Source organism: Schistocerca cancellata, chromosome 11, assembly GCF_023864275.1.
Source record: "Schistocerca cancellata isolate TAMUIC-IGC-003103 chromosome 11, iqSchCanc2.1, whole genome shotgun sequence".
Classification (NCBI taxonomy): domain Eukaryota; kingdom Metazoa; phylum Arthropoda; class Insecta; order Orthoptera; family Acrididae; genus Schistocerca; species Schistocerca cancellata.
Window position 1 is genome coordinate 84,126,061 of NC_064636.1, and position 25,541 is coordinate 84,151,601.

General features: G+C 39.6%; 1 protein-coding gene across 1 annotated transcript in view; it reads left to right on the forward strand.

Moving 5' to 3' along the window:
* Nucleotides 1-25,541, forward strand: part of LOC126108238 (zinc finger protein 664-like) — a 201,600-nt gene that overhangs the window by 13,087 nt on the left and 162,972 nt on the right. Inside the window, exon 2 of the mRNA XM_049913468.1 lies at nucleotides 15,469-15,537. Within this exon, the coding sequence (XP_049769425.1) occupies nucleotides 15,469-15,537 (69 nt within the window). The remainder of the gene's footprint in view (nucleotides 1-15,468; nucleotides 15,538-25,541) is intronic.

A 25,541-nucleotide genomic window follows, 5' to 3' on the forward strand; every position in this document is an offset into this window, starting at 1 on the left:
GTGGTACGTTTAGCTCCCTGCTTGCTTTATTCATCGACTTCTGCGGGCTACTCATGAAACTTGCCCGCACGCGTTCAACCATTTCTTCACTCACTGCAGGCCGACCAGTTGATTTCCCCTTACAGAGGCATCCAGAAGCTTTAAACTGCGCATACCATCACCGAATGGAGTTAGCAGTCGGTGGATCTTTGTTGAACTTCGTCCTGAAGTGTCGTTGCACTGTTATGACTGACTGATGTGAGTGCATTTCAAGCATGACATATGCTTTCTCGGCTCCTGTCGCTATTTTGTCTCACTGCACTCTCGAGCGTTCTGGCGGCAGAAACCTGAAGTGCGGCTTCAGCCGAACAAAACTTTATGAGTTTTTCTACGTATCTGTAGTGTGTCGTGACCATATGTCAATGAATGGAGCTACAGTGAATTTATGAAATCCCTTCAATCATTTGTAATAGCCCTGTATATTACATGTGCCCAGTACTTTGCAACCTCCAAGGCACTTGGAGTGGCTTGCAGGAGATCAATCTCCGTGCAGGATGTAGGGCACAAAAGGCACTGGAGCATGTGGCTTGTGGTTTGTTCTTGTCCACAATCACAGGACGTATCTTCTGTTATGAAGCCCCATCTCTTCAGTTTGTCTCTGGATCGTCCAACTCCTGATCGTAATCTGTTTAAAGATTTCCACACCAGCCAGCTCTCGTTGTGTCCAGGTGGTAGTTCTTCAGCTTCTGGCGTCTGCAGGTGTGGCGTCGACTTCTTCCATAACTCCAGCCTCGCCTTCTCTGGTGAAATGTTGAACTTCTCGGATGTTCTCAGGAAGCTCTCGCGATCTCAGCCATTGATGTGGTGGATTATGTCCATGCAGTGGATGGGCACTGTCCTGTTCCACTTTCAGTCTCTCCTTGTTGGCAGCCACTGCGTATCCGTGATGACGAACACACAGAAGTTGTTTCTTCAATTTCTGAGGGTAGCACAATACACTTTAGAGGTGATAGTTGACCGCAAGGGAGGACATCAAACAGAATAACCCCTTTAGAGTCCCAGAGGGCCATCGCCATAACTTTACCGTCCGAGATTGCGGCTTTGAACTTCTTCTTATGGGGAGAGGTGGTGTGGCACCACTTTGTGAATTCCTGTTTTGTTTGCTGTTTGAAGTGATGAACCCGTGTTTCATCGCCTGTGATGACATTCGACAAAAAATTGTCACAATTGACCTCGTAACACGCAAGCAATTCTGCACAGATGGTGTTTCCTTGCTCTTTACGGTCTTCTTAATCTGTGAGGAACTGAGCGGCCCTCACGTTTGTGTATCCCAACTGGTGGTCGAGTGTGTTAGCACTACCAACAGAGATGTCCAGTTGTGTAGTGACGTGTTTGTGATCTGTCCACAAGTTCCAACATTGCAGTAGTCAGAGCTGTGTGCAGCTGGCTGGTACGCGAGATGTATGACCAGTTTGTGCGACATCGTTGCAATCACAACAGACGCCTCACCTGACAGCTCATCTTGCTTTTGTTTACTGCCAGCTCTCTGGAGACGTTCTTCAGTATCTACGGTGCTCTGGTTTTCCACCAAAAAAAAAACCCTCTATGACAGCTCTCTGCTTGGAACCATAGAGTAAATATCTCTGAAGTGAGCATTGCGTTCTGTGCATGTTGTCAACATTAAACCAGGATTGTCACGTGCTTTCGGGTCTTCGCTGTGCGTGTGTGCTTTCTGCAGCGTTTGAAGTTTATAATATCGAGAGTTTTTTGTTGTGTTTCACCATTTGTTAATAGTGTAATAGCAAGGGTGAATTACTGTTGTTGCTACGGATGCAAAGAAAAATATGTGAAAGGAGAGATAGTAACTTTTCATGGGTACATACCATGTAGCTCTAATTATAGTTATCATATTAGTAAGAGACTCTGTATATGTTTAAAAATTTTGAGACACCTTATAATTAAGGCTTGATTCTGTAGACCTATTGTTCTATGATTTTATGACTATAAAGCAGATATTACGGCTTGTACAAAAGCTTACAAACAGTTGCTTCCTCTCGTAAATTTGCTAGTGGAACAGGAAAGGGAAAGATTAGTTGTTTCAGTAAATACTATCCCCCATGCATTTATCTGTGACTTGTCGATAATGTATATAGATTACTCAGTCTACTATTTATTTAATAAACTGGGAGCAAGTACTTAAAATGCGTTAAATAAATACCTCAAAGTGCCACCAGTAAGAAAAAGTGTGGTTTAGGTTGCAAAAACGAGTAAATAAATACGCAGAAATACAAGAAAAAAGGACGAATTAACAGGGATATAATCGCTAATGTCTGGCAAATTCGGTGTTTTTCGGACACTTGCAAAAGTACTAGCGTACTGTCAAGTCGTTTTGCAGGACTATCACTGCAAAAATGTACGTCAGGCTCTGTAATACTATAAAGTGCCGTATCATAGCGAAAACTACCAAAAATCGAGTGCATCTGAACTATGACACCTGTCGCAAACAAGCAGAATGTAATATCACTTGCCCTTAAAAGTTACGTAGCTGGTTTATTCCCGGTATCAAATGGATACTGTTAAAATGTCTGCGCAACATATATAAATAATCCACGACACGTACGAAAAGAATCCGTCTGTACTAGGGAGGTAGTGACATTCTAAATATACAGGGCGCTATACGGACAAACACACGACGTCCCGAGATCATGTGACCAGGCCGGCAATGTATGTTGACAACACAAAATTTGTTCTGCGCATGTGAATGCTCACTCCAGAGATATTTACTCTATGCTTGGAACGCACCTCTTTTACAGATGGCATTTTTAAGGCTGTGTATAGTGCCACCACCTATTGGAACTTCACGAAACAATAGGGGCTGAAGCGGGAATATTCCACTGCCTGATAACAAAGTCTGCATTTTTTTGTAACTGATATTGGCTGAAAAAAAATTGTTGCATTATTTATTGAACACCTCTTGTATATTGAGCAAATGTTGTTTAATTACCTGTGGGACTTAAACAAGCATTGTTATATTTTTTAAAAAATTGTTCCTTATCATGATATGAAGAGTGTCTTTTTTAAATAGTGTGTTGTATTTTTTATTCAGTAATTCACTTGCTTTCCTCAAGACCTATTCAAAACCATCTCAGTTTACCATTCACGTAAACAGGACTTTTTTAAAAAAAATAAGTTATGATTTACTTTGCTTCTCCTACTATTACAAAAAGCAGATACCCAGGATAATGTAAGTCGTCCACTTGCTAGTAAAGAGATGGAAACACAAGGAACATGCACAGTGGTCATTCAGCCAACCATCTTCTGTTGAATTATTGTTTGAGTACAATGTACACCAACAAACAGAAGATAGAAACGCTACATTTTATTTAATAGTACTGCAGATACCTATGTTGTAAATAAGGAAACGTTATTGCAGTTACTGGTCTGCTAACTTATACTCCCTACGGATGAGTACCATTTCTACCTTTTCTTGGTTGGTGTACGAGGTGCATTCAAGTTCTAAGGACTCCGATTTTTTTTCTAATTAACTACTCACCCGAAATCGATGAAACTTGCGTTACTTCTCGACGTAATCGGCCTGCAGACGTACACATTTTTCACAACGCTGCTGCCATGATTCCATGGCTGCGGCGAAGGCTTCTTCAGGAGTCTGTTTTGACCACTGGAAAATCGCTGAGGCAATAGCAGCATGGCTGGTGAATGTGCGGCCACGGAGAGTGTCTTTCCTTGTCGGAAAAAGCCAAAAGTCACTAGGAGCCAGGTCAGGTGAGTAGGGAGCATGAGGAATCACTTCAAAGTTGTTATCACGAAGAAACTGTAATGTTAGCTCGATGTGCGGGTGCGTTGTCTCGGTGAAACAGCACACGTGCAGCCCTTCCCGGACATTTTTGTTGCAGTGCAGGAAGGAATTTGTTCTTCAAAACATTTTTGTAGGATGCACCGTAGTGCCCTTTGGAACGCAATGGGTAAGGATTATGCACTCGCTGTCCCAGAACGTGAACACCATAATTTTTTCAGCACTGGTGGTTACCCGAAATTTTTTTGGTGGCAGTGAATCTGTGCGCTTCCATTGAGCTGACTGGCGCTTTGTTTCTGGATTGAAAAATGGCGTCCACGTCTCATCCATTGTCACAACCGACGAAAAGAAAGTCCCATTTGTGCTGTTGTTGCGCGTCAACATTGCTCGGCAACGTGCCACACGGGCAGCCGTGTGGTCATCCGTCAGCATTCGTGGCACCCACCTGGATGACACTTTTCGCATTTTCAGGTCGTCGTGCAGGATTGTGTGCACAGAACCCACAGAAATGCCAACTCTGGAGGCGATCTGTTCAACAGTCATTCGACGATCCCCCAAAACAATTCTCTCCACTTTCTCGATCGTGTCGTCAGACCGGCATGTGCGAGCCCGAGGTTGTTTCGGTTTGTTGTCACACGATGTTCTGCCTTCATTAAACTGTCGCACCCACGAACGCACTTTCGACACATCCATAACCCCATCACCACATGTCTCCTTCGACTGTCGATGAATTTCAATTGTTTTCACACCACACAAATTCAGAAAACGAATGATTGCACGCTGTTCAAGTAAGGAAAATGTCACCATTTTAAGTATTTAAAACAGTTCTCATTCTCGCCGCTGGCGGTAAAATTCCATCTGCCGTACGGTGCTGCCATCTCTGGGACATATTGACAATGAACGCAGCCACATTTTAAAACAATGCGCATGTTTCTATCTCTTTCCAGTCCGGAGAAAAAAAATCGGAGGCCTTAGAACTTGAATGCATCTCGTACGTTGTACTCACACAAATCTTGAACTGAGTGTGGTTGACTGGATGGCCTCTGTGCATTTTCTGTACATTTGTATTTGCTTACTGTCTTCTACATCAAGTAAATGAGTTAAGTTATCTTTGGCATCTGCACTGTGTGCTAATAAATGAGAGCCACTCAACTTTGTGTTATTTTTCTGACAACGTCATGTTTACGCTAATGATACGTTTCAGTATTGCCCGATTCAGTTGGACTAAGGCAGCAGAGGATCAAACAGGTAACAGACAAGGCCTAGCAGAAATCCTTGGATAAAATGGGAGAGATTGAATGTAACTGATGATGGGGAGAAATAGAAAAATTTCTGCAAATAAAGCAGGCAAAAGGGAATACAAATGTATAAAAAATGAAACTTTTTTTGAGTCACCAGTCTTCTGACTGGTCGGATGAAGCCCACAACGAATTCTTCTCCTGTGCCAACCTCATCGTCTCAGAGCAACATTTGCAACCTACATCCTCAGTTATTTTCTGGATGTATTCCAATCTCTGTCTTCCTCTATGGTTTTTGCCCTCTGTAGCTGTCTGTAGGACCATGGAAGTCATTTCTTGCTGTCTTAACAGATGTCCATTCATTCGGTCCCTTCTCCTTGTAATTGTTTTCCACATATTCCTTTCCTCTCCGATTCTGCGCAGAACCTCCTTAATCAGACTTACCTTATCAGTCCACCTAATTTTCAGCATTTGTCTGTAGCATCACATCTCAAATGCTTTGATTCTATTCCGTTCCAGTTTTCACTCAGTCCATGATAGTCAAAGTAGGTATGTTATCCACTGGAATATAAATGGTTTAAACACTGATGATTCTAACAATAAAAGCTCCAAAATAGATGAATAAATGGCAGCAAAGCAAGTTTCTTTTCCTGCTCTTCGTTTCTGGTCTTTTTCTACGCTATCCAGAGAAATCAGCGTTAGCTGAACATGCGTTAGAAAACGGTCACCATATAAAATTTGACGATACCTCTGTCGTGGCTCACACTAACGGCTTCTGGGACAGGAAGCTATTAAAATAAAAATTACCACAAACACCCTGAATAGAGACGGTGGCTTACAGCTCAGCGCTGCGTGGGATCCAGCGATCGCGCGGTTGAAGAGGGCACATTGAATGCCGACTCAAAACATGCCCATATATGGCAACGTCACGGGCACCAGTGACGTCACAGCCGGCAGCTAGCGTATATAAAGGTGCACCAACAGCCCACTGGCAGTCATAACACTTGGCAATGGCCAAGGAGTGCTTGGCCGAAAGCTCGTGTAGTTCTAACCAATTGAAGCGGTTGGAAACCCGAGAACATTTTATTCAATGTTATCGCTGCGAGACTCTGCATTCATAGGTTCCCCCTAACATGATAAAATTAAAGGAAGATATGAAGGAGTTATATAATATTTCTTTTTAGAGACTCCAAACTGCAGCACGTCCAATTTAAATCCAAAGCCTGTAGAAAAACCTGCAGGGAAGCAATAAGACATTACAAACACAGATGTATGCAGAACAGATGAGGCAATGTAGTACTGCTAGCAAAAACAGCATGGAGTATAGTAAATAAGGAAAGCTGGGGGAGTGACAATGCAGTGTGCAATAACATGATAATAAGAGGCAATGGGAAATTGCTGAGCGACCCAAAGGAAGTATTTGAGAGATTCATAGACCAGTTTAGTAAGATGAATAGGGAGGATGTGATTGATCCACCACAAGTGCTAAATCCCAGTAATGTCAGTAATTCATTCGTCCTTAGGTGTGCTACACAATTGGAAATGCTGAAGACCATTTCTAATTTAAATACATCCAGTGGCTGGGATGACAACTCAGCCAAATTTCTGAAGGAATGCAATAATGAATTAATAAAGCCACTACAACATTTAGTAAAGAGGTCCTTCAGCCGGGGGTCATTTCCTGACGTGTCAAAAGTCACTGAAATGAGACCGGTTGAAAAAAGGGAATGACTATCGATATACAAAGTTATAGGCCTATTTGACGGACATCAATACTTAGTAAGTTGTTGGAAAGGCTACATCTTGAACAACTTGAGTCATTTCTCTGTAAGTACAATCTTTTAAAAATCTCTCAACGTGGTTTCAGGAAAGTCTAAACATGATTGAAACAAAGTTATTGGCACCTCTTTAGACTTATCTGAGATGTTTGACTCTGTAAATCATGCTATTCCTCTGCATAAATTAGAATCTTATGGAGTCAGAGGAATGCCATTAGATTTATCTTACTGACAGGTGTTAAGTCATACAACTGGAGAACATATACAAAAAGTAAAATCATGATATAGAATTCTTAACTGTGGATTCCCCCAGGGAAGTATTACTGTGCCTTTTTTGTTCATTGTGTACATCAGTGATATAATAATTCTATGAAATTGAAACCTAGTAAAGTATGCCGACAATACCTCCTTCGTAAGCTGGAGCCCGACAAACAGTTAGGAGTGCAAAGCAACACAGAGAATATTAGCCTCGTCACAGAGTATCTCATCAGAAACAAACTGACACTGAGGACAAGACAATTCTGATGGGGTTTCTGCTAAATTATAAATCAAGACAAGTGGATACTGAGCCAGAGTTATCAGTTGAAACAATTGATAAACTTAAATTTCTGGGTATTGTAGTAGATAAACATCTTATATCGAAGGAGCACAACAGCTACATGTGTAAAAAAAATCTCGTATGACACCTACTTGCTAAAATCCCTTTTTAGCATAACACCACCTGTCTTAAGACAAATCTAGTTTGGAATTGTACACTCCCACCTACAATATGGTATCAAGATTTTGGGTGGGGGACCAATAGTATACATGGATACGGCTTTCAGAGCCCAGAAAAGAGCAATTAAGATAATAGCTAATATTAGCCAAGTCAGTCCTGTAGAAAATACTTCAGTTGATTGAATATAACATACTAAGAGTAATGGTGTGGGCCAGGTATATTGCCTGTGGGAGGGAACTTATAAAATGGGAATATTGTCGGGAATATTTATTTGACTCGGGAAGATTCTCAAAAATTGGGAATTTATGAAAATTTTTAAATTTTGAATGTTTTAACACTTATTAACATTTAAAGAACCTTAAAACTATGTTAACTAATTAAATTCATAAGCTTTAATCCAAGATTTATCATTCCAAGTATTAATTTCTTTGCAAATTCCGTGCAAAACATCTTTTACTGTAAGTCTGGCGAAAAAGATAGTTTAAAATATTCGCTAGGCCTACTATTTTTAGGCAAGTCGAAACCCCATATTTCTCTGAATGAAATCTAAACTTACAAAATATTTCTCTGGAGGTGTAATTCTCAACTGGCCGTCATCTTTAGTGTTTTTTAATTTTTCTAAACGAATGACTAGAGGGGTTTGACTTTCAGAATTCAAAGACTCCTCATTTCCTGCAATAAATTATGATTTATAAATTTATTTTCCAAAATATCCCTATTACTTTCACTTTTAGAATTGTTAGTTAATATGTCAATAAAATCACTTGTATTTTCACATAAATAATGGTTTATTCACATAATTTTTCCCCAAAATGCCGTTTTCAATAACTAATGTTTACAAAATTCGCACAAGTTTAAAATAAACTTTATAGCCTAAAATATCTCCAACATTGACAGAAAACTTAACAGATTAAAAAGACAAACTTCCCTGTGTATTTTAGTAACTGTAGTTATTCATTAGATGGTATGTCAGTATATAAACTCAGTTTTTCTAAATGTAATTATTTTGACATTGGCAGTTCTAGGAAACGTAAGAGTCGTAAATTTCAATGCTTGGCTGTTCTATGGCTAATTCTTTTATATTTAAAACATTGAAAACCAAAAAATGTTATTTCTAACAACAACAGTAACATTTTACATTCTGCTTATTTTTCTGGTGTTTTTATTCAACTGCAATATTTTTTAAACATATAAGAGTGTTTGTGTCGTTTTTTGTTCAGACAGTAACCACATTGACCTATTAATTTGAGTGATTTCATTTTTAAAATTATAAATTCCGAGGAATTTAATTATAATTTTATCTTAAATGTATTGCAGTATTTTTGGTTTGATTCAACCATGTAATTACCACTTTTACCTATTAATCAACAATTTTTTGAGCTATATTGCTCCTTAATCATAAATTCCCACGGATTTATGAATTTTGGGAATATTGCTGGCACTGTTTCCTGAGGATATTTCTTCGATTTTAAATTCCCAAGACTAACACTAACTGTGTATTCATTGTTTGTTCTCAGAACTATACTATTTGTAAAAGAAAGTGTGGAGCGTAGTATAATCAATAGTGAAATCCATAATTGTAATACAACAAAAGAGGGGATAACCACAAAAAATTTAGTAATAAAAGAGCAACAATCGTAGTCCATTTTCTGCGGTAAGACATTTTTGTAACAGACTGCCAAATAACATAAAACTGTTAAGTGGAAACATATTTAAATCAAAATTAAGGCAACTGTTAAGTGATAAATGTTTCTACGCCATCAAGAATTTCTAATGTTGTAATGTATAATGTATCTTTATTTCCAAACTCTTATTAATGTTCATATGTTTATAAACAGACTATATCCATGACCGTAAAAATTATTATTATTATTATTATTATTATTATTATTGGGTGGGAAATACGATAATGCTAGAAGAATTTGACAGACCACCGAAAGACCCAAGTCGCAACAAGGTCCTGGGAATAGAAGACATTCCTTCAGAACTACTAATAGCCTTGGGAGAGCCAGCCGTGACAAAACTATTCCACATAGTATGCAAGATGTATGAAACAGGCGAAATACCCTCAGACTTTCCAAAGAAAGCAGTTGCTGACAGGTGTGAAGATTGCCAGTCAGTCAGTTTAATAAATCATGTTTGCAAAATACTAACAAGAATTCTTTACAGAAGAATGGAAAAACTGGTAGAAACAGACCACAGGGAAGATCAGTTTGGATTCTGGAGAAATGTGGGAACACACGAGGCAATACTGACCCTACGGCTTATCGCAGAAGAGAGATTAAGGGAAGGCAAACCTACATTTATAGCATCTGTGGACTTAAAAAAGCTTTTGACAACGTTGACTGGATAGTCTTTGAAATTCTGAAGGTAGCAGGGGCAAAATACAAGGAGTGAAATGCTATTTACTACTTGTACAGAAACTAGATGGCAGTTACAAGAGTCAAAGGGCATGAAAGGGAAGCAGCGGTACAGAAGAGAATGACACAGGGTTGTAGCCTATCCCCAATGTTATACAATATGTACGAGGTGTGTTCAAAAAGTACGGTGACATATTTTTATGAAAAAATATTTATTTATTCATCAATACTGATATTGTTCCCTTCAGGGTATTCCCCCTCAGATACAATACACTTCTGCCAACGCTTCTTCCAATCCTCGAAGCACTTTTTTGTACAGCCTTGAGTACTTGCAGTGATGCAGTTTTTATTTCCTCAGTCGTCGAAAACCTTCATCCTTTCATTGGTCACTTCGGTTTTGGGAACAGGGCAATGTCATAGTGGGCCAAATCTGGTAAATATGGTTGCTGAAGCATAATTATCGTGTTGTTTTTGGCCAAAAAATGTCTCACAAGCAGTAATGAATGAGCAGGTGCATAGTCGTGATAGAAAAGCCATGAATTGTTTTTCCACAATTCCAGACGTTTTTTGTGTATGCTTCTCGCAAATGGCGCATAACGTCAAAGTAATACTCCATATTGACCGTACAACTTTGAGGCAAAAATTCATGATGCACTACGTCACGGCAATTGGTGGGGGGGGGGGGGGGGGGATGTAAGTGAACAAAACTTTGAATTTTTTTTCCCCCTTGGCTCTCTGGGATGCTTCCATTGGGACGATTGGGCTTTGGTTTCAACATCACAACCATAAACCCATGTTTCGTCACCAGTTATGACCTTTTTGAGCAAATTAGGATCATCATTGGTGCCATTCAAGAGCTCCTGGGCGATGCTCATGCAATGGTTCTTGTGATCAAATTGAGAAGTTTTGGAACAAACTTCACTGACACACATCTAATGCCCAAAAGTCTGAAAAAATTGCATGACATGAACCGACTGATATGCCAACATCCTCAGCAACTTCTGTTATGGTAATTCGATGATTTTCAAAACAGTTTTCTTCACAGCTTCGACGTTGTCATCTGTTGTTGATGTTCTGTGACATCCAGAGTGAGGTTCGTCATTGGCATCTTCTCGTCCATTTTGGAAGAGCTTGTACCACTTGTAAAAATTGTTTTTACTTAGAGCAGACTCACCATATGCCACTGTCAACATTTCAAGTGTCTTAGAGTGCTTGATTCCATTTTTCACACAAAATTTTATGCAAATTCTTTGCTCCATTTTTTATAACTGTTGAAAATTGTCGAGCACACTAGAACACATCTAACCTCTGTCAATAACAAAGTATGCTATACACTTGAAACTGTGAACATATGTTTGGGACATGTGTACCAAGTCGGGTGATGCTGAGGGAATTAGATTAGGAAATGAGACACTTAAAGTAGTAAAGGAGTTTTGCTATTTAGGGAGTAAAATAACCGATGTTGGTCGAAGTAGAGAGGATATAAAATGTAGACTGGCAATGGCAAGGAAAGCGTTTCTCAAGAAGAGGAATTTGTTAACATCGAGTATAGATTTAAGCGTCAGGAAGTCGTTTCTGAAAGTATTTGTATAGAATGTAGCCATGTATGGAAGTGAAACATGGACGATAACTAGTTTGGACAAGAAGAGAATAGAAGCTTTCGAAATGTGGTGCTACAGAAGAATGCTGAAGATAAGGTGGGTAGATCACGTAACTAATGAGGAAGTATTGAATAGGATTGGGGAGAAGAGAAGTTTGTGGCACAACTTGACTAGAAGAAGGGATCGGTTGGTAGGACATGTTTTGAGGCATCAAGGGATCACAAATTTAACATTGGAGGGCAGTGTGGAGGGTAAAAGTCGTAGAGGGAGACCAAGAGATGAATACACTAAGCAGATTCAGAAGGATGTAGGTTGCAGTAGATACTGGGAGATGAAGAAGCTTGCACAGGATAGAGTAGCATGGAGAGCTGCATCAAACCAGTCTCAGGACTGAAGACCACAACAACATGTGTACCAACGTAACAAAAAAAAAAAAGATTGATAATCGAATGTACGTTGCCTGCACAATTTAAAAAGTCACCTTGCTTTTTGAACAGCCCTCGTACTTTGAAAAGGCAGTAAAGGAAACCAAAGAAAAATTTGGAGTAGGAACTAAAATCCAGGGAGAAGAAATTAAAAGTTTGAGGTTTGCAGATGACATTGTAATTTTGTCAAAGACTGCAAAGGACTTGGAAGACCAGTTGAATGGAATGGACAATGTCTTGAAAGGTGGATATAACATGAACATCAACAAAAACAAAACAAGGGTAATTGAATGTAGTTGAGTTAATTCAGTTTTTGCTGGGGGAATGAGATTGGAAAATGCAACACTGAAAGTCTTTTCTGAAAGTATTTGTATGAAGTGTAGTCAGGTATTAACAATAACAGTTTAGGCAAGATGAGAATAGAAACTCTTGAAATGTGATCTTACAGAAGAATGCTGAAGATTAGGTGGGTAGATCACATAACTTATGAGGAGGTACTGAACAGAACTGATGAGAAAAGAAATGAGAAGGGATGGGTTGGTGGGACATATTATGAGAGACCAATTTAATACTGGGGGGGGGGGGGGAGGTGTGGGGGGGGGGTAAAAATCATAGAGGGTGACCATAAGATGAATACAGTAAGCAGATTCAGAAGGATGTAGGTTGCAGTAGTTACTCGGAGGTGAAGAGACTTGCACAAGATAGAGTAGCATGGGAAGCTGCATCAAACCATTCTTTTTTACTGAATACCACAACAATATTCCATTACTTTTGTTGATGTTCACCGTATAACCTTTTTTTTTTAGGACTGTGTCCACCGTGTAACTGCTCTTCCAAATTGTTTGCTGTAGATTGAATATCAACCCTGCCGAACTCCCTTCTCAATCACTGCTTCCCTTTCATGTCTGACAGATGGCAGTGTCTGGTTTCTGTACAAGTTGTAAATAGCCTTTTGCTCCCTGTATTTTAGCCCTGCTACCTTCACAATTTGAAATGCATATTCCAGTCAGCATTGTAAAAAGCTTTCGCGAAGTTTACAATAGCGGTAAACATAGGCTTGCCTTTCTTTAACCTATGTCCTAAGGCAAGTCGTAGGTCAGTATTGCCTCATACATTCCTGCATCCCTCGGGAACTGAAACTTGTCTTCCCTGAAGAACTCTCACACACATGACCACAGTCTCTGGGTGCTGAGGCCAGAGGTGCATTTGTGTGTGTGTGTGTGTGTGTGTGTGTGTGTGTGTGTGTGTGTGTGGTCTGTTTCTGATGAAGGACTTTTTGGTCGTAAGGTTACTTGCTGACAGCCTTTTTGTTGTGCCTATCTGTAACTCAGCATCTCCTCTATAGGGTGAATAGCACTATCCTTTTCATAATATTGTTATAATATTATCCTCACATTTGTTTCTCTTATAAGACCTTCCACTTTTCAGCTTTCCCTTCTTTGCTTTGCACTGGCTTGCTATCTGAATTCTTGATATTTATACAGCAGCTTCTCTTTTCTCCAAAGGTCTTTTTAATTTTCCTATAGTCACCATCTTTCATTGCTCTAGTCATGCATGCTTCAGCAGCCTTGCATTTGCCCTCTAGCCATTCCTGTTCAATTTCATTGATGGAAATCCACAAAAGTGACCACCAGCCCATCCACATGTGGACGGTAATATCTCATTCGTGCAGTGTTTGTGCAGCTTATTGGCTGGTAATATACGAGGATCGCTCCAAAAGAAATGCACACTATTTTTCTAAAAAATCAGTTTTCATTCTGCATGTGAAAGTTTTACAGTGTGTAGATACATCCTTCCCACTTGTTTTCAAACTTAGTTCAACCTGTCCCCCTGAGTGGCACCATCACAGCATGTATTCAAGATGGCTGCTACACTTGACGTTCTTCAGAAGTAACGTGCTGTCATAGAATTTCTGTGCTGTGAAAACGAGACAGTGGGAAACATCCACAAGAGGTTGAAAAAGGTGTACAGAGATGCTGCTGTCGATCGCAGTACAGTTAGTCGGTGGGCGAGCAGGTTACGTGATGAAAGCGGGCACGGCAGTATTGAGGATTGCCCTCGCAGCGGCAGGCCTCGTACTGCACACACTCCAGACAATGTGCAGAGAGTTAATGAATTGGTGACCACTGACAGACACGTCACAGTGAACGAATTGTCACGCTACGTTGGGATAGGGGAAGGAAGTGTTTGCAGAATACTGAAAGTGTTGGCGTTAAAAAAGGTTTGTTCCAGGTGGGTTCCCAGGATGTTGACAGTGGCTCATAAAGAAACAAGAACAACAGTATGCAGCAAAATTTTGGAACAGTACGAGAATGGTGGAGATGAATGTCTTGGAAGAATTGTGACAGATGATGAAACATGGCTCCATCATTTTTCACCAGAGTTGAAGAGGCAATCCATGGAGTGGCATCATGCAGATTTACCCAAGAAAAAAAAATTCAAAACCACACCTTCTGCTGGAAAAGTTATGGCTACGGTGTTTTTTGATTCGTGCCAAGTGGAACCACCATAAATTCTGATGCATATGTGATGACACTGAAGAAACATCAAGCTCGACTGAGTCATGTTCGGCCACATCGGCAAAAGCAGGATGTTTTGCTGTTGCACAACAATGGGCGGCCACATGTCAGTCAAAAAACCGTGGAAGCGATCACAAAACTCGGATGGACAACACTGAAACACCCCCCTTACAGTCCTGACCTGGCTCCATGTGACAATAATCTCTTTGGGAAATTGAAAGACTCTCTTTGTGGAACAAGGTTTGAAGATGATGACTCCATAGTGCACACTGCCAAACAGTGGCTCCAACAGGTTGGTCCAGAATTTTACCGTGCGGGTATACAAGTGCTGATTCCAAGATGGCGTAAGGCAGTTGAGAGGGTTGGAAATTATGTGGAGAAATGAAAATATTGTTCCTAAAGGATGCATCTACACACTGTAAAACTTTCAAACATGTAGAATAAAAGATGGATTAAAAAAAAAATAGTGTGCATTTCTTTTGGAGTGACCCTCGTAGATACAAATGCAGCTCAAATGCCAGGAGTGGGACTGAGTGGGGCTGATTGTTTGCCCGTTCCAAGCTATGAGGTCTAGGAAACAGAAAAAATTGTTTTTCGGTTCATTCTGGTAATTGAGAAGATGGTTTGGTGCTATATGTGTACTGATAAAGATCACAATTTCTTCAAGGAGGTCGAGTCTTATGTTGTTTGAAGAGGGTAAGGTGTGTGGAAAAGCTGGATTTGTTCAGATTGTTAAAATGGATGTATTCATCTGCTCTTTCAATGTGGTTGTGAAGCTTCTACCATTTTGCCCATTATAGAAGCTTGGACATGAGCTGCAAATGAATTTGTATGCACCTGACATTTGGTATTGTTGCATATTAGTTTGGGTATTGTTGTAGTTTTATTTTGTTTTTGTTCTTGTAGAAACTTGTTATTATGTCATGTGTTTATAGCATGATTGTATCCATTACTGGACATAACTGATTTTATAATTTTTGTTTCTTTATACATTTCACTTGAATTAATTGAATTTTTATTTTTATTTTTTTTATAGGTGTTCAGTCAAGGAAATGGATCTCATTGCCAAATACCAAGTGACATCTTCATTAAGCAGGAGTACATTGTGAGTTGTGATGGAAAATAGTTTCTTGTTTTTCTTGCTTTCAATATTGTGTCTTGGTCTGTGTGTGAATTTGAGGTGCACACTTCAAATGCCGCTTTGCAAGCTTGAGATCTTTTTACATTTCAGTTAAATTTCAGATAATGGACAACAACAGCATTGTAAAATTAATACTCTTATGTTCAGGGAAAACGGAACACCTTGAACAACTAGTGATAGGATATTCATATTGACAGGACATGTGAATTAGTATGTTCTGCAGAAATGATTAGCATTTGAATCGTGTCGGCCTGCAGGATCGAGGTCAACATTGATATCCTGGCGCAACACCACCTACCGGTAAAATGTGCCTGCGGCTCTCATTGTCGCTATAAACCGAGGGTAATGGATCAGTTTGACTCAACCAGACGTGCAGGATAACTCGCAGACATATGCGCGAACCGTACTGTCAAATGAATAAGTTTGAAAGAGGGCACATTATTGGCATGAGAGAATGTGATGCATTCATCCGGAAAATTGTTTGATATGTGGAACGAAGTGTTTTAGCATGCGATGGGTGCGTGCAGAATGGTTCTCGGAAGGCCGTAGAACACAACGAAATGGGTCAGGTTGCACCACCCAGACCATCCCCTAGAGATGATCAACACCTCATCTGAATGGAATTTCAGGACAGATCTGTGTCCTCCTCGGCTCTGGCCCAACAGTGGAACAATGTGGCACATCGTACATTGTCACAGGTGACAGCCGTTCACTGTTTATTACGGCATGAGTTATGTGTGTGTTGTCCACTTCTCCCCCTACCTTTGACGAATATGCAGAAACGTGCTAGGCGGCAATGGTATATGGAAGGATGTCAATGGGGACAGGAATGGCACCAGATAATGTTTCCGGATGATACAGGTTCTGTTTGTTTGAAAGTGATGGCTACATTTTGGTTTGCCACAGGCAGGGGAAGAGGCATCACAGTGACCGCATTCACACAAGACATACAGCGCCAGCTCGAGGCCTTATGGTGTGGGGTGCTGTTGGGTACAACCACAAATCACAGTTGGTGCATGTCCAGGACACTGTGACCAGTGTGACCTACGTGAATGACATCCCGTGACCCATAGCTGTACCCATTCTGCACAACAGCCCAGACACCATTTCTCAGCAAGACAATGCATGACCACATGTTTCTGCATGAACAAGTGCCTTCTTGGTGTCTCGAGGCGTCAGCCTTTTGTCCTGGCCCACCAGATCCCTAGACTTCTCGCCAATCGAAAATGTTTGGGATATGGTGGAACGATGGGTGCAACGCTGTGACCCAATGCCGACCACCACAGATGAACTTTAGAACAGCAGCACGGATGCCACAGAATGCCATTCCTGCATTATACACGTCAATGGCATCTAGTCTTTTTAGGTGCTCTGTTTTTTCTGATCATGAGTGTACTTTTCATTTTGAATACTGTATTTACTCGAATCTAAGCCGCACTTTTTTCCCGGTTTTTGTAATCCAAAAAACCGCCTGCGGCTTAGAATCGAGTGCAAAGTAAGAGGAAGTTCTGAAAAATGTTGGTAGGTGCCGCCGCAACTAACTTCTGCCGTCGAATATATGTAGCGCTACACAGGCATGCTTTACAGGCACAAAGATAAATATTGGCGCAAAAACCTCTGTGTCAGTAAATAAATTAAAAGAAAAGGTAGGAGAATGTAAACATTATGCCATGTATTCTTTCGTGTTTGCTGCTCTCTCATTTAAATCCTGTCTGCCTAATAAACTACGAAACTAGAGTGATACAACAGCAAATGCGGAAGAATATACAAACCGTGTCATATTTATATTCGTATTATTCTTATGCTGAATAGTGATACAGTCAGAAATGAATCACGGCAACTGAGTAGATTTTTAAATCTAAGATGACTATAATTTCTGTGCAGAATGTAATGTACTAAAGAGGCGCCTGCAAAGATTTTCAAACGGAGAAAAATTTTTGCTAAACTCTCGTTCAGAACATCTTCTATCATACGCAGTCTATTATTTGGTTCTTGTTGACAATTATCAAAGAAAGCAGCAGTGTAAGTAACAACAAATAGCAGTCTCTTGCCATTGTTTTGCTTATGAGACAATTCCTCTCTTTTTTTATTGTAAGCGGCGGTAGCGCGCACAAAAGCAAGCCATGCCGCAAGGTCATAAACGCTCATTATCAGAATGCGACAAACAATGCGTGACACATTAAAATAATTCAGTTTCAGCTTAGAGTGACATAAACACCTATAACAAAGAGAACGGCACTTATCACATCAAAGCAAAGTAAGCAATCGATTCAAACCAGACGAAGCACGTGTAAAAGGAAGGGTACCCGTACAATTAAGAACGGAGCGCCTGACACATAGCAATGGCTACCTGGTAAAGCTTAACTGCCAAGCTTACGACTCGAACCAAATACTGTAGCTGTATCTTCATGCATTTGACCTAAATTGTGTCTCATGTTACAGTGGACCAACTTTGTTTCGATTTGGAGGTGCGGTCTAAAACTTTTCTCTCCCCCTGAATTTCGAATCTCAAATTTCAGGTCCGGCTTAGATTCGGGAAAAATTTTTTTCCTCGATTTCGAGTCTCATTTTTCAGGTGTGGCTTAGATTCGAGTAAATACGGTAAGCATGCAGGTGCACACAGAAGAAAAATAATCGTGAACCATAGGTTGCGTGCTCATGTTATTAATTTATTCTTAGCAACATCCTCCACTGAGAAATAAAACTGCTTCAGTTGTAAAATTCTTTTATTCTTAGGCACTACTGGTTTCACAGCACTCACAGCTGCATTTTCAATCTGAGTACAAGTGGAGAAATCAGTCATGTATAAAAATACATAATCCCAAACCTAAGATTTGGACGTAATGAGAAATGTACTACTGGAGTCAAGTTATGACCTACATAACATGTTACAGGAAGACCCACCATTCAAAGTCAGTCCTGTGCAATAGATTACACTGTTCTACAAAAAAAAAAAACCTTTTTTTCTATTTCTGATAAAAAATATTGTGATCCTAGTTGTATTTTGAGTGCTGAATTGAAAGCTGTTTTTGGTTTTTTTCTGTCAGGGATAGTTTATGAGTAATCACAATTTTATTTCTCTTTTCTGTTTCTGATATAGTGCAGCAAACGTGCGGTGAAATTTGACAAACAAATGCACATCTTTATGATGTTATAAGTTCATCACATTAATGGAGAGTGGGATCCAGCATATAACACAGTAACCTTTGTGTATACACTTTGAAGCATTTATTTGACATGAGAAATTACAGAAAACTGACAAACAATGAGCCACTGCCTTGTAATGCACATCACTTTTTCTCTTGTATTGTGAATCTTTCTTCTCTCGAATGATATTCCAGCAATAATCTGCTAACATAGAAGGTACCCACTTCCCTTCATAGCGCCTTTCTATGGTAGAAATGTCTTTATGGAATCTTTCCCCATGTTCATCCGATACATCACTACATCTCTCTGTGAAGTGGTCCAGATGAGAGTCCATCATATGTACCTTCAAAGACATATTGCACCCCAAATCCTCATATGCTTAGATCATATCCTTCACCATTGCTTTGTAGTTAGTAGCTCTTCTTCTTCCTAGGAAGTTTTCCGACACCATCTTGAAACAGTCCCATGCGGTTTTTTCTTTATCAGTTAAACATGCTTCAAAATTTGTATCTTTTTGCAGCTCCCTGATTTGTGGGCCCACAAATACACCTTCTTTTATTTTTGCAGCTGAAAGGCAGGGGAATTTGTTAGCTAGATATGCAAACCCACAGCCTGTTGGATCCATGGCCCTCACGAATTGTTTCATCAGGCCAAGTTTGATGTGAAGTGGTGGAAGTAGTATATATTCAGGAGCTACCACACTGTCACGTTGTACATTCTTTTTGCCAACTTTCCATCTTCGCCTAGGGCATTTTTTTTCACATAGTGAGAATTTCGGTCTTGACTATCCCACTCGCAAAGAAAACAGGCATACTTGGTGTAGCCTTGTTGCATTCCCAGTACCATAGCAATTACCTTGAAATCTGCACATATTTTCCATTTGTGTTCATTGTATTTTAATGAATTTAGCATCCTTTGTACGAATTCGTAATTCTCTTTTGTCAAACTAGCGTAAGCTACTGGAACAGAGGGTATTTTATTTCCTTTGTGGAGCAAAACACCCTTCAGACTTGTTTTCGATGCATCTCTGAAAAGTCTCCACTCCTGTGAAATATAAGTGAAGTTCAGCACTTTCATCAGGCCAGCTACGTCATTGCAAAATGTCAGTGCTTCGCAAGTTGAAAAATAAGAGATAAAGGCATGTTCTCTGTGCCTGAACAAACTGATTTTAGTACTTTGGTGCAGTAGATTATACTCCTGTAATCTTGAACCAAGCAGCTGCGCCTTTTGTTTACTTAGTCCTAGATCACATACTAAATCATTTAAATCTGCCTGTGTTAACAAATGAAGCGATGACTCACTTGTGCAGTGATATAAAGAATCATCATCTGTGATTTCTTCAGTACTACTTATTTCACTGTCACTCGGAATTTGACCTCGAGCTCTTGAAGGTACTGGAAGGATGTCGGAATGCTGCACTGGCATTCTCGCTGAAGGCAGATCTGAGTAAACAATGTGCCTCTTCGACTTTTTGTTTCTAAAACCCTGAATTTTTGTTAGACAGAAATAACAACCAGTAACAGGGTCCTTAGGCTCCCTCTACACCATGGGAACAGCAAACGACGTCACATTCTCTTTACCTTTCCACCACTGATTTAGTTTGCAGTAACTAGTAGCACAACAGAAATGTGGTGCCCATTCTTTATCTTGGTCTCCTACCTCTACTCCAAAGTAATGTTTGTATGCTTTCTTTATGACTGAAGAAATTTTCTTCCTATTTCTGGCAAAAGTGAACTTCCCACAGATGTAGCAGAAGTTGTCCGGCTTATATCGACTTCCACGACGACGTGGCATTTCTGCAAATTTAAAAATACCACTTCGGTAATACACCTGTATTAATTTAATAGTAGGGAACTAGAGGAACGCTGATGTGTAAAAACAAGCAGTCGTTTTACCTTCAGCACCAGGCTCAATTAGTTTACACACAGGAACTAAAAAAGTCAACCGTGCTCGGAAATATGACAGACAGTTACTTGTCAGCCAAAACACCCACTTGTTAAGACTGACACAAATTGCGGCTAACACCACTGTTGTAAACTCGATGCACTGCCCCTAGGAGGTGTGAAGCTTTACTGCCGAGGCAGCGACCGGCTGTCGCCGTTCGAGTTAATGAGATGTTTCAGGTGGTCTTAATGACATAGGTGTGGCGGGGGATAACCTAATGATGTCTGGTTCTTCCCACCTGCTGTTGCTCAAGAACTTATCACGTTCTACCATTACTGGATGCGGCAACATACCCGTATTTCTCTATAACGTCTCTGTGTTTGCCACGAATTGTGAATATACATATATATATATACATATTACATAAAAAGTATCCATGACAAAGATATTTTGTTTACATATTTGAATTTCCCATGGTAAAATGGTCTAGAAGCACATACTTTAATATCAGAAATAGAACCCATGTCGAACGGTGTTATCTGCAAAAGATGAATATTTTAACAGTAATAAGATACAGTGGAGAATTCTCTCATAAAACGTATAGATAAGGATAAAAACCAAAGAACAGGAATTTTGCTTAATGTCTCAGTGGATAGGGAGGAACTGTAAGAGGCAATCACTGAATATCAAGGTGTAGAGGTGGAAAATCACCGTCACATGATATCTAGGTGGCAGTCCACTGCCATAATAATAGCATGTCAAGGAAAATGGACTGCAGTGCAAGCGTTCCCATTAAAACCTATATCTTTATCTCAGGCTTACTGTATTTAGCCAAGTATAAGGTGATTCCGATTATAAGACAATCCCCCTTTTTACAAGAGGTTTCTTAAGAAAAATTTATTTTTAACATGTTCTGACTTATAAAAATTCTATACTATTTTACTGACTTAAAGTATCTGCCTAAAATGTTAACATTATGCCTATACCAAATTTATGCCATTTTTTGGTTGTCTGCATTTTGATAAAACCGGGAGAAATAAAATAAACAGAAAGAAATGGTTTACATTAATTTGTGGACCATTTCCTTTTCTACATTTTTCCTTTACTAACCCTGTCATCTTTTGTGTTAAGCTTTTGTAATAATAATAATCATCATCATCATCATCATGCTAATGGAACATCTGAGAAATTTATATCTTCATTGTCACAAATATTTGGCTGTTTATTCCAAACATATCATCTGTCCACTGCTCTCTCATTGGCTGTGTAGAACTAGCAGTTGACACACTCTCTGTCATTCTTGTCATAGGTCACAGTGAGCGTCAACAGCATTGCAACACGAAGCACCTAAGTGCACCCCTGGCTCTCAACTAGACTTTTATCATCTCCAGCAGAAATGACCACTATTTTCTCAAATTTTAAAGTCACTTCAATTCCGACTGTGAATGGGTTCAGACGAACTGCAGTTTAAATGTGGTAGATGTTCCTAAAAGCCAAAGTATGTGGTATAGATTCCCACAGTTGGTAATATGACGTAATTTGCTGCCCACTCGCTACTTCCCTCCTCACACTCTTCTAGTTCTCAGCCAAGCTGATATCACTGTCACCCCTCCAAACCTTCCATGTTACTGTGCTTCAGCAGCTGTGAAACATGGACCACAATATTTTCTCCAGTGCAAGTCATATGTAACAACAGCAACTAATACATAAATAAAAGATCACAGTCACAAGCACAATTCTGTCCGATTTTCGAACTTTTGCTCGCCCTCAATCTACTGACCTCTGTTGGTACTACCTCCATGATGATTCTCGCTGCTGTAATTTATTCTCATAACAATTACAGTCAGTTTAATTTGAGTGATTTTGTTTGTTAGACATTTCATTCTTGATTAACTTGTTTCATCTGAATGCCACCATGTTCTAAAGCTGATTAAAAGCTGGCAACATTTTACCTGGTATTCTAATATGTGAACAGCCACAGAGTTTCTTATTTGCAACCAACTTAGTAAATCTTTACAGTCTCAAGTTAAATATTAATCAGGGTTTAGAACCAAGTAATATTTTTTGAAGAACAACAATTCCCCTTTTGAATGTTACTTTTACTTAAAAAGCAAGTTGGTGTTTGTACAAGGTATCAATACAGGTGTGAGAACTTTTATTCCTAACCTTTCAAATACTACAAGAGTTTGTAAGATGATAGAATTTTATGCTGTTTCGCCCTGTGTTTCAGGACATTGTCAAATTTTAAGCAAAACAGTAAATCATTGTTATGACTAGTTCATAGTTTCTCGTGTAGTAGTTGCATTAGCACTGCACGAATCAAATGTCACATGATTGTTTGAGCAATGTCGATACTCTATCGAGCGCTTCAGCGTATTGGGAAATCGTGAGCCTCTTCAAAGGCGAGTATCGTTTGCCCAGCCCTGCCCTTCCAGATTCTTCAATACATATATCTACCTGTGACCTCAATATCCAAGTCTGCATCTATAAATATACTCTATTAAACAATGTAAAAATGTTAACCTCAGCAGAAATAGTTTAATCTGCGAATAGATTTCACCACCATGTTATAGTTCTGGGTGGAGATTTTAATTTGCCGGATATGGACTGGGAGACTCAAACATTCATAATGGGTGGTAGGGATAAAGAATCCAGTGAAATTTTTTAAAGTGATTTATCTGAAAACTGCCTTGAGCAGTTAAACAGAGAACCGGCTCGTGGTGATAACATATTAGACCTTCTGGTGACATTCAGACCTGAACTATTTGAAACTGTTAACGCAGAACAGGGAATCAGTGATCATAAAGCGGTTACTGCATCGATGATTTCAGCCGTAAATAGAAATATTAAAAAAGGTAGGAAGATTTTTCTGTTTAGCAAAAGTGACAAAAAGCAGATTACAGAGTACCTGACGGCTCAACACAAAACTTTTGTCTCAAGTACAGATAGTGTTGAGGATCAGTGGACAAAGCCCACACAGAAGCATACCGACAATCCTTATTTCCACGAACAATACGAGACTGAAATAGAAGGGAGAACTGATAGAGGTACTCGAGGTACCCTCCACCACACACCGTCAGGTGGCTTGCGGAGTATGGATGTAGATGTAGATGTCGATGTAGAATATAAGATGACCCTGTATTTTTCGAATGACAAATTTGGGGAAAATCTCGTTGTATAATCGGATAAATATGGTATGTATTTTTCTACATGATTTATTTTTTCAGTTGTATACAGATTTGTACCAGAAGATTCAGCTGTAAGTGCTGCAAAACCAGCAGTGTTTAAGAATAAAAGGATTTTACAGCTGAAGTGGTGTTATTTCTCAGCACAAAATATCATGGCTGTGGTAGCTGAGACTATAAAGTTTTTTGCATCTTCCACTGACTTCTACATCGTTTGCTGCAGAGTACCATAGACTGTAAATGTAATGTTTGTTTTGTCTACCTATTTATTGGATTTGTGCATAAGTTAGTAGCATTTTTCCATAAGTTTAATAAACACAACAGATACAGAAAACAGAGACTTTAGTCATGAGTAATATATTCTCCTTTACTGTTTACAACAGTCAGTCATTGGCCAGTGCTGGGGTAACTGTTCGATTCCGTGACTGTAGAAATCATGTGGTCTTAAGATGAAGAACTCGTCAAGCCATATTCAGCGCACATTTTCAGCTGGAAAGGAAGTTCGTTGAAGTTTGTTAGATAAAGAGCACCAAAGGTGAAAATCTGAGGGTGCGAGATCAGGTGAGTAAGGTGGGTGCAGAATGACTTCCCAACCTGAGTCCTGTATAGCGTTTATTGTCAGTCTAGCAGAATGCGGGCAGTTGTTATCGTGGAGTAGCATCACTTCAGGCAGTCTTCCTGGTCGTTGTCCTTGGACTGCATCTGCAAGAGGTCTCATTTGTTGACAGTAAATGTAAGCAGTGGTGGTTACACTTCGGGGAAGCATTTCATAGTATACCTCACCGTTGGTGTTCCACCTGATGCTTAACATTATCTTTTGTGGATGCATGCATGTCTCTTTAAGGGGAGTTGCTGCTTTGTTTTGGCTCATCCATTCTATTCTTTTCCTCGTTTCAGCATAAAGACACAATTTGTCACTACCAGTAATGATACAGTATAGGAACGGTTGTTGTTCATGTTGTTCACAAGCCAATAGATAACGATCAAGTGGAAATACACATATGGCCATCCATGGGGTTTTGGCTTAGAACATGAAGTACCTATACACCCGATTTTTTGAACCATCCCCATTGCATGCAGATGCCACACACTGATGGAATTATCACAGTTCATCACATTTGCCGGCTCTCGAGTACACTGACCAAATTTTTCAGTTAACACATACTTAAAACAAATAAAATGGTGTGCATCTTCATATTTCTGCAGCACAATGATTGTTCCATAAAATTTTGGGCCTGCAGCCATATAAGTTTCTCTTCTTCTTCTTCTTCTTCTTCTTCTTCTTCTTCTAATATTTTGGCTGTATATCGTCAAGCCATCTTCAGAGTAAGCCGAGGTAGCAGACTGAAGTCTCAGCTCACTCTGAAGATGGCTCAACGGTATACAGTCGAAATATTAGAAGAAGAAAAAGTGAAATTTATGCGGCTCCATACCTGAAATTTTATGGAACAAATAAAATGGTGTAATAAGGTAATATGAAAACGGAGTCTCTTATTTGTGGTTAATAAACTAGCTCCTAAAAATATAGGTGTGATGCCCTTTTGCCTGTGGTAGTTAAGTCTTTTTTGTATTAAAATTTTCCACAAATAGTAAGTTCTAGGGCAAAATTAGTTTGCAGTGTCAGAAGTTGGTTAAAAAAAACCTTTCCCATGATTCCTAATTCATCCCTGTATGGTTAATATATACACACACACTTCGTAGAATAAAAGGTTCTGCATACTACCTGTACATAAGCAATAATAAAGACATGTG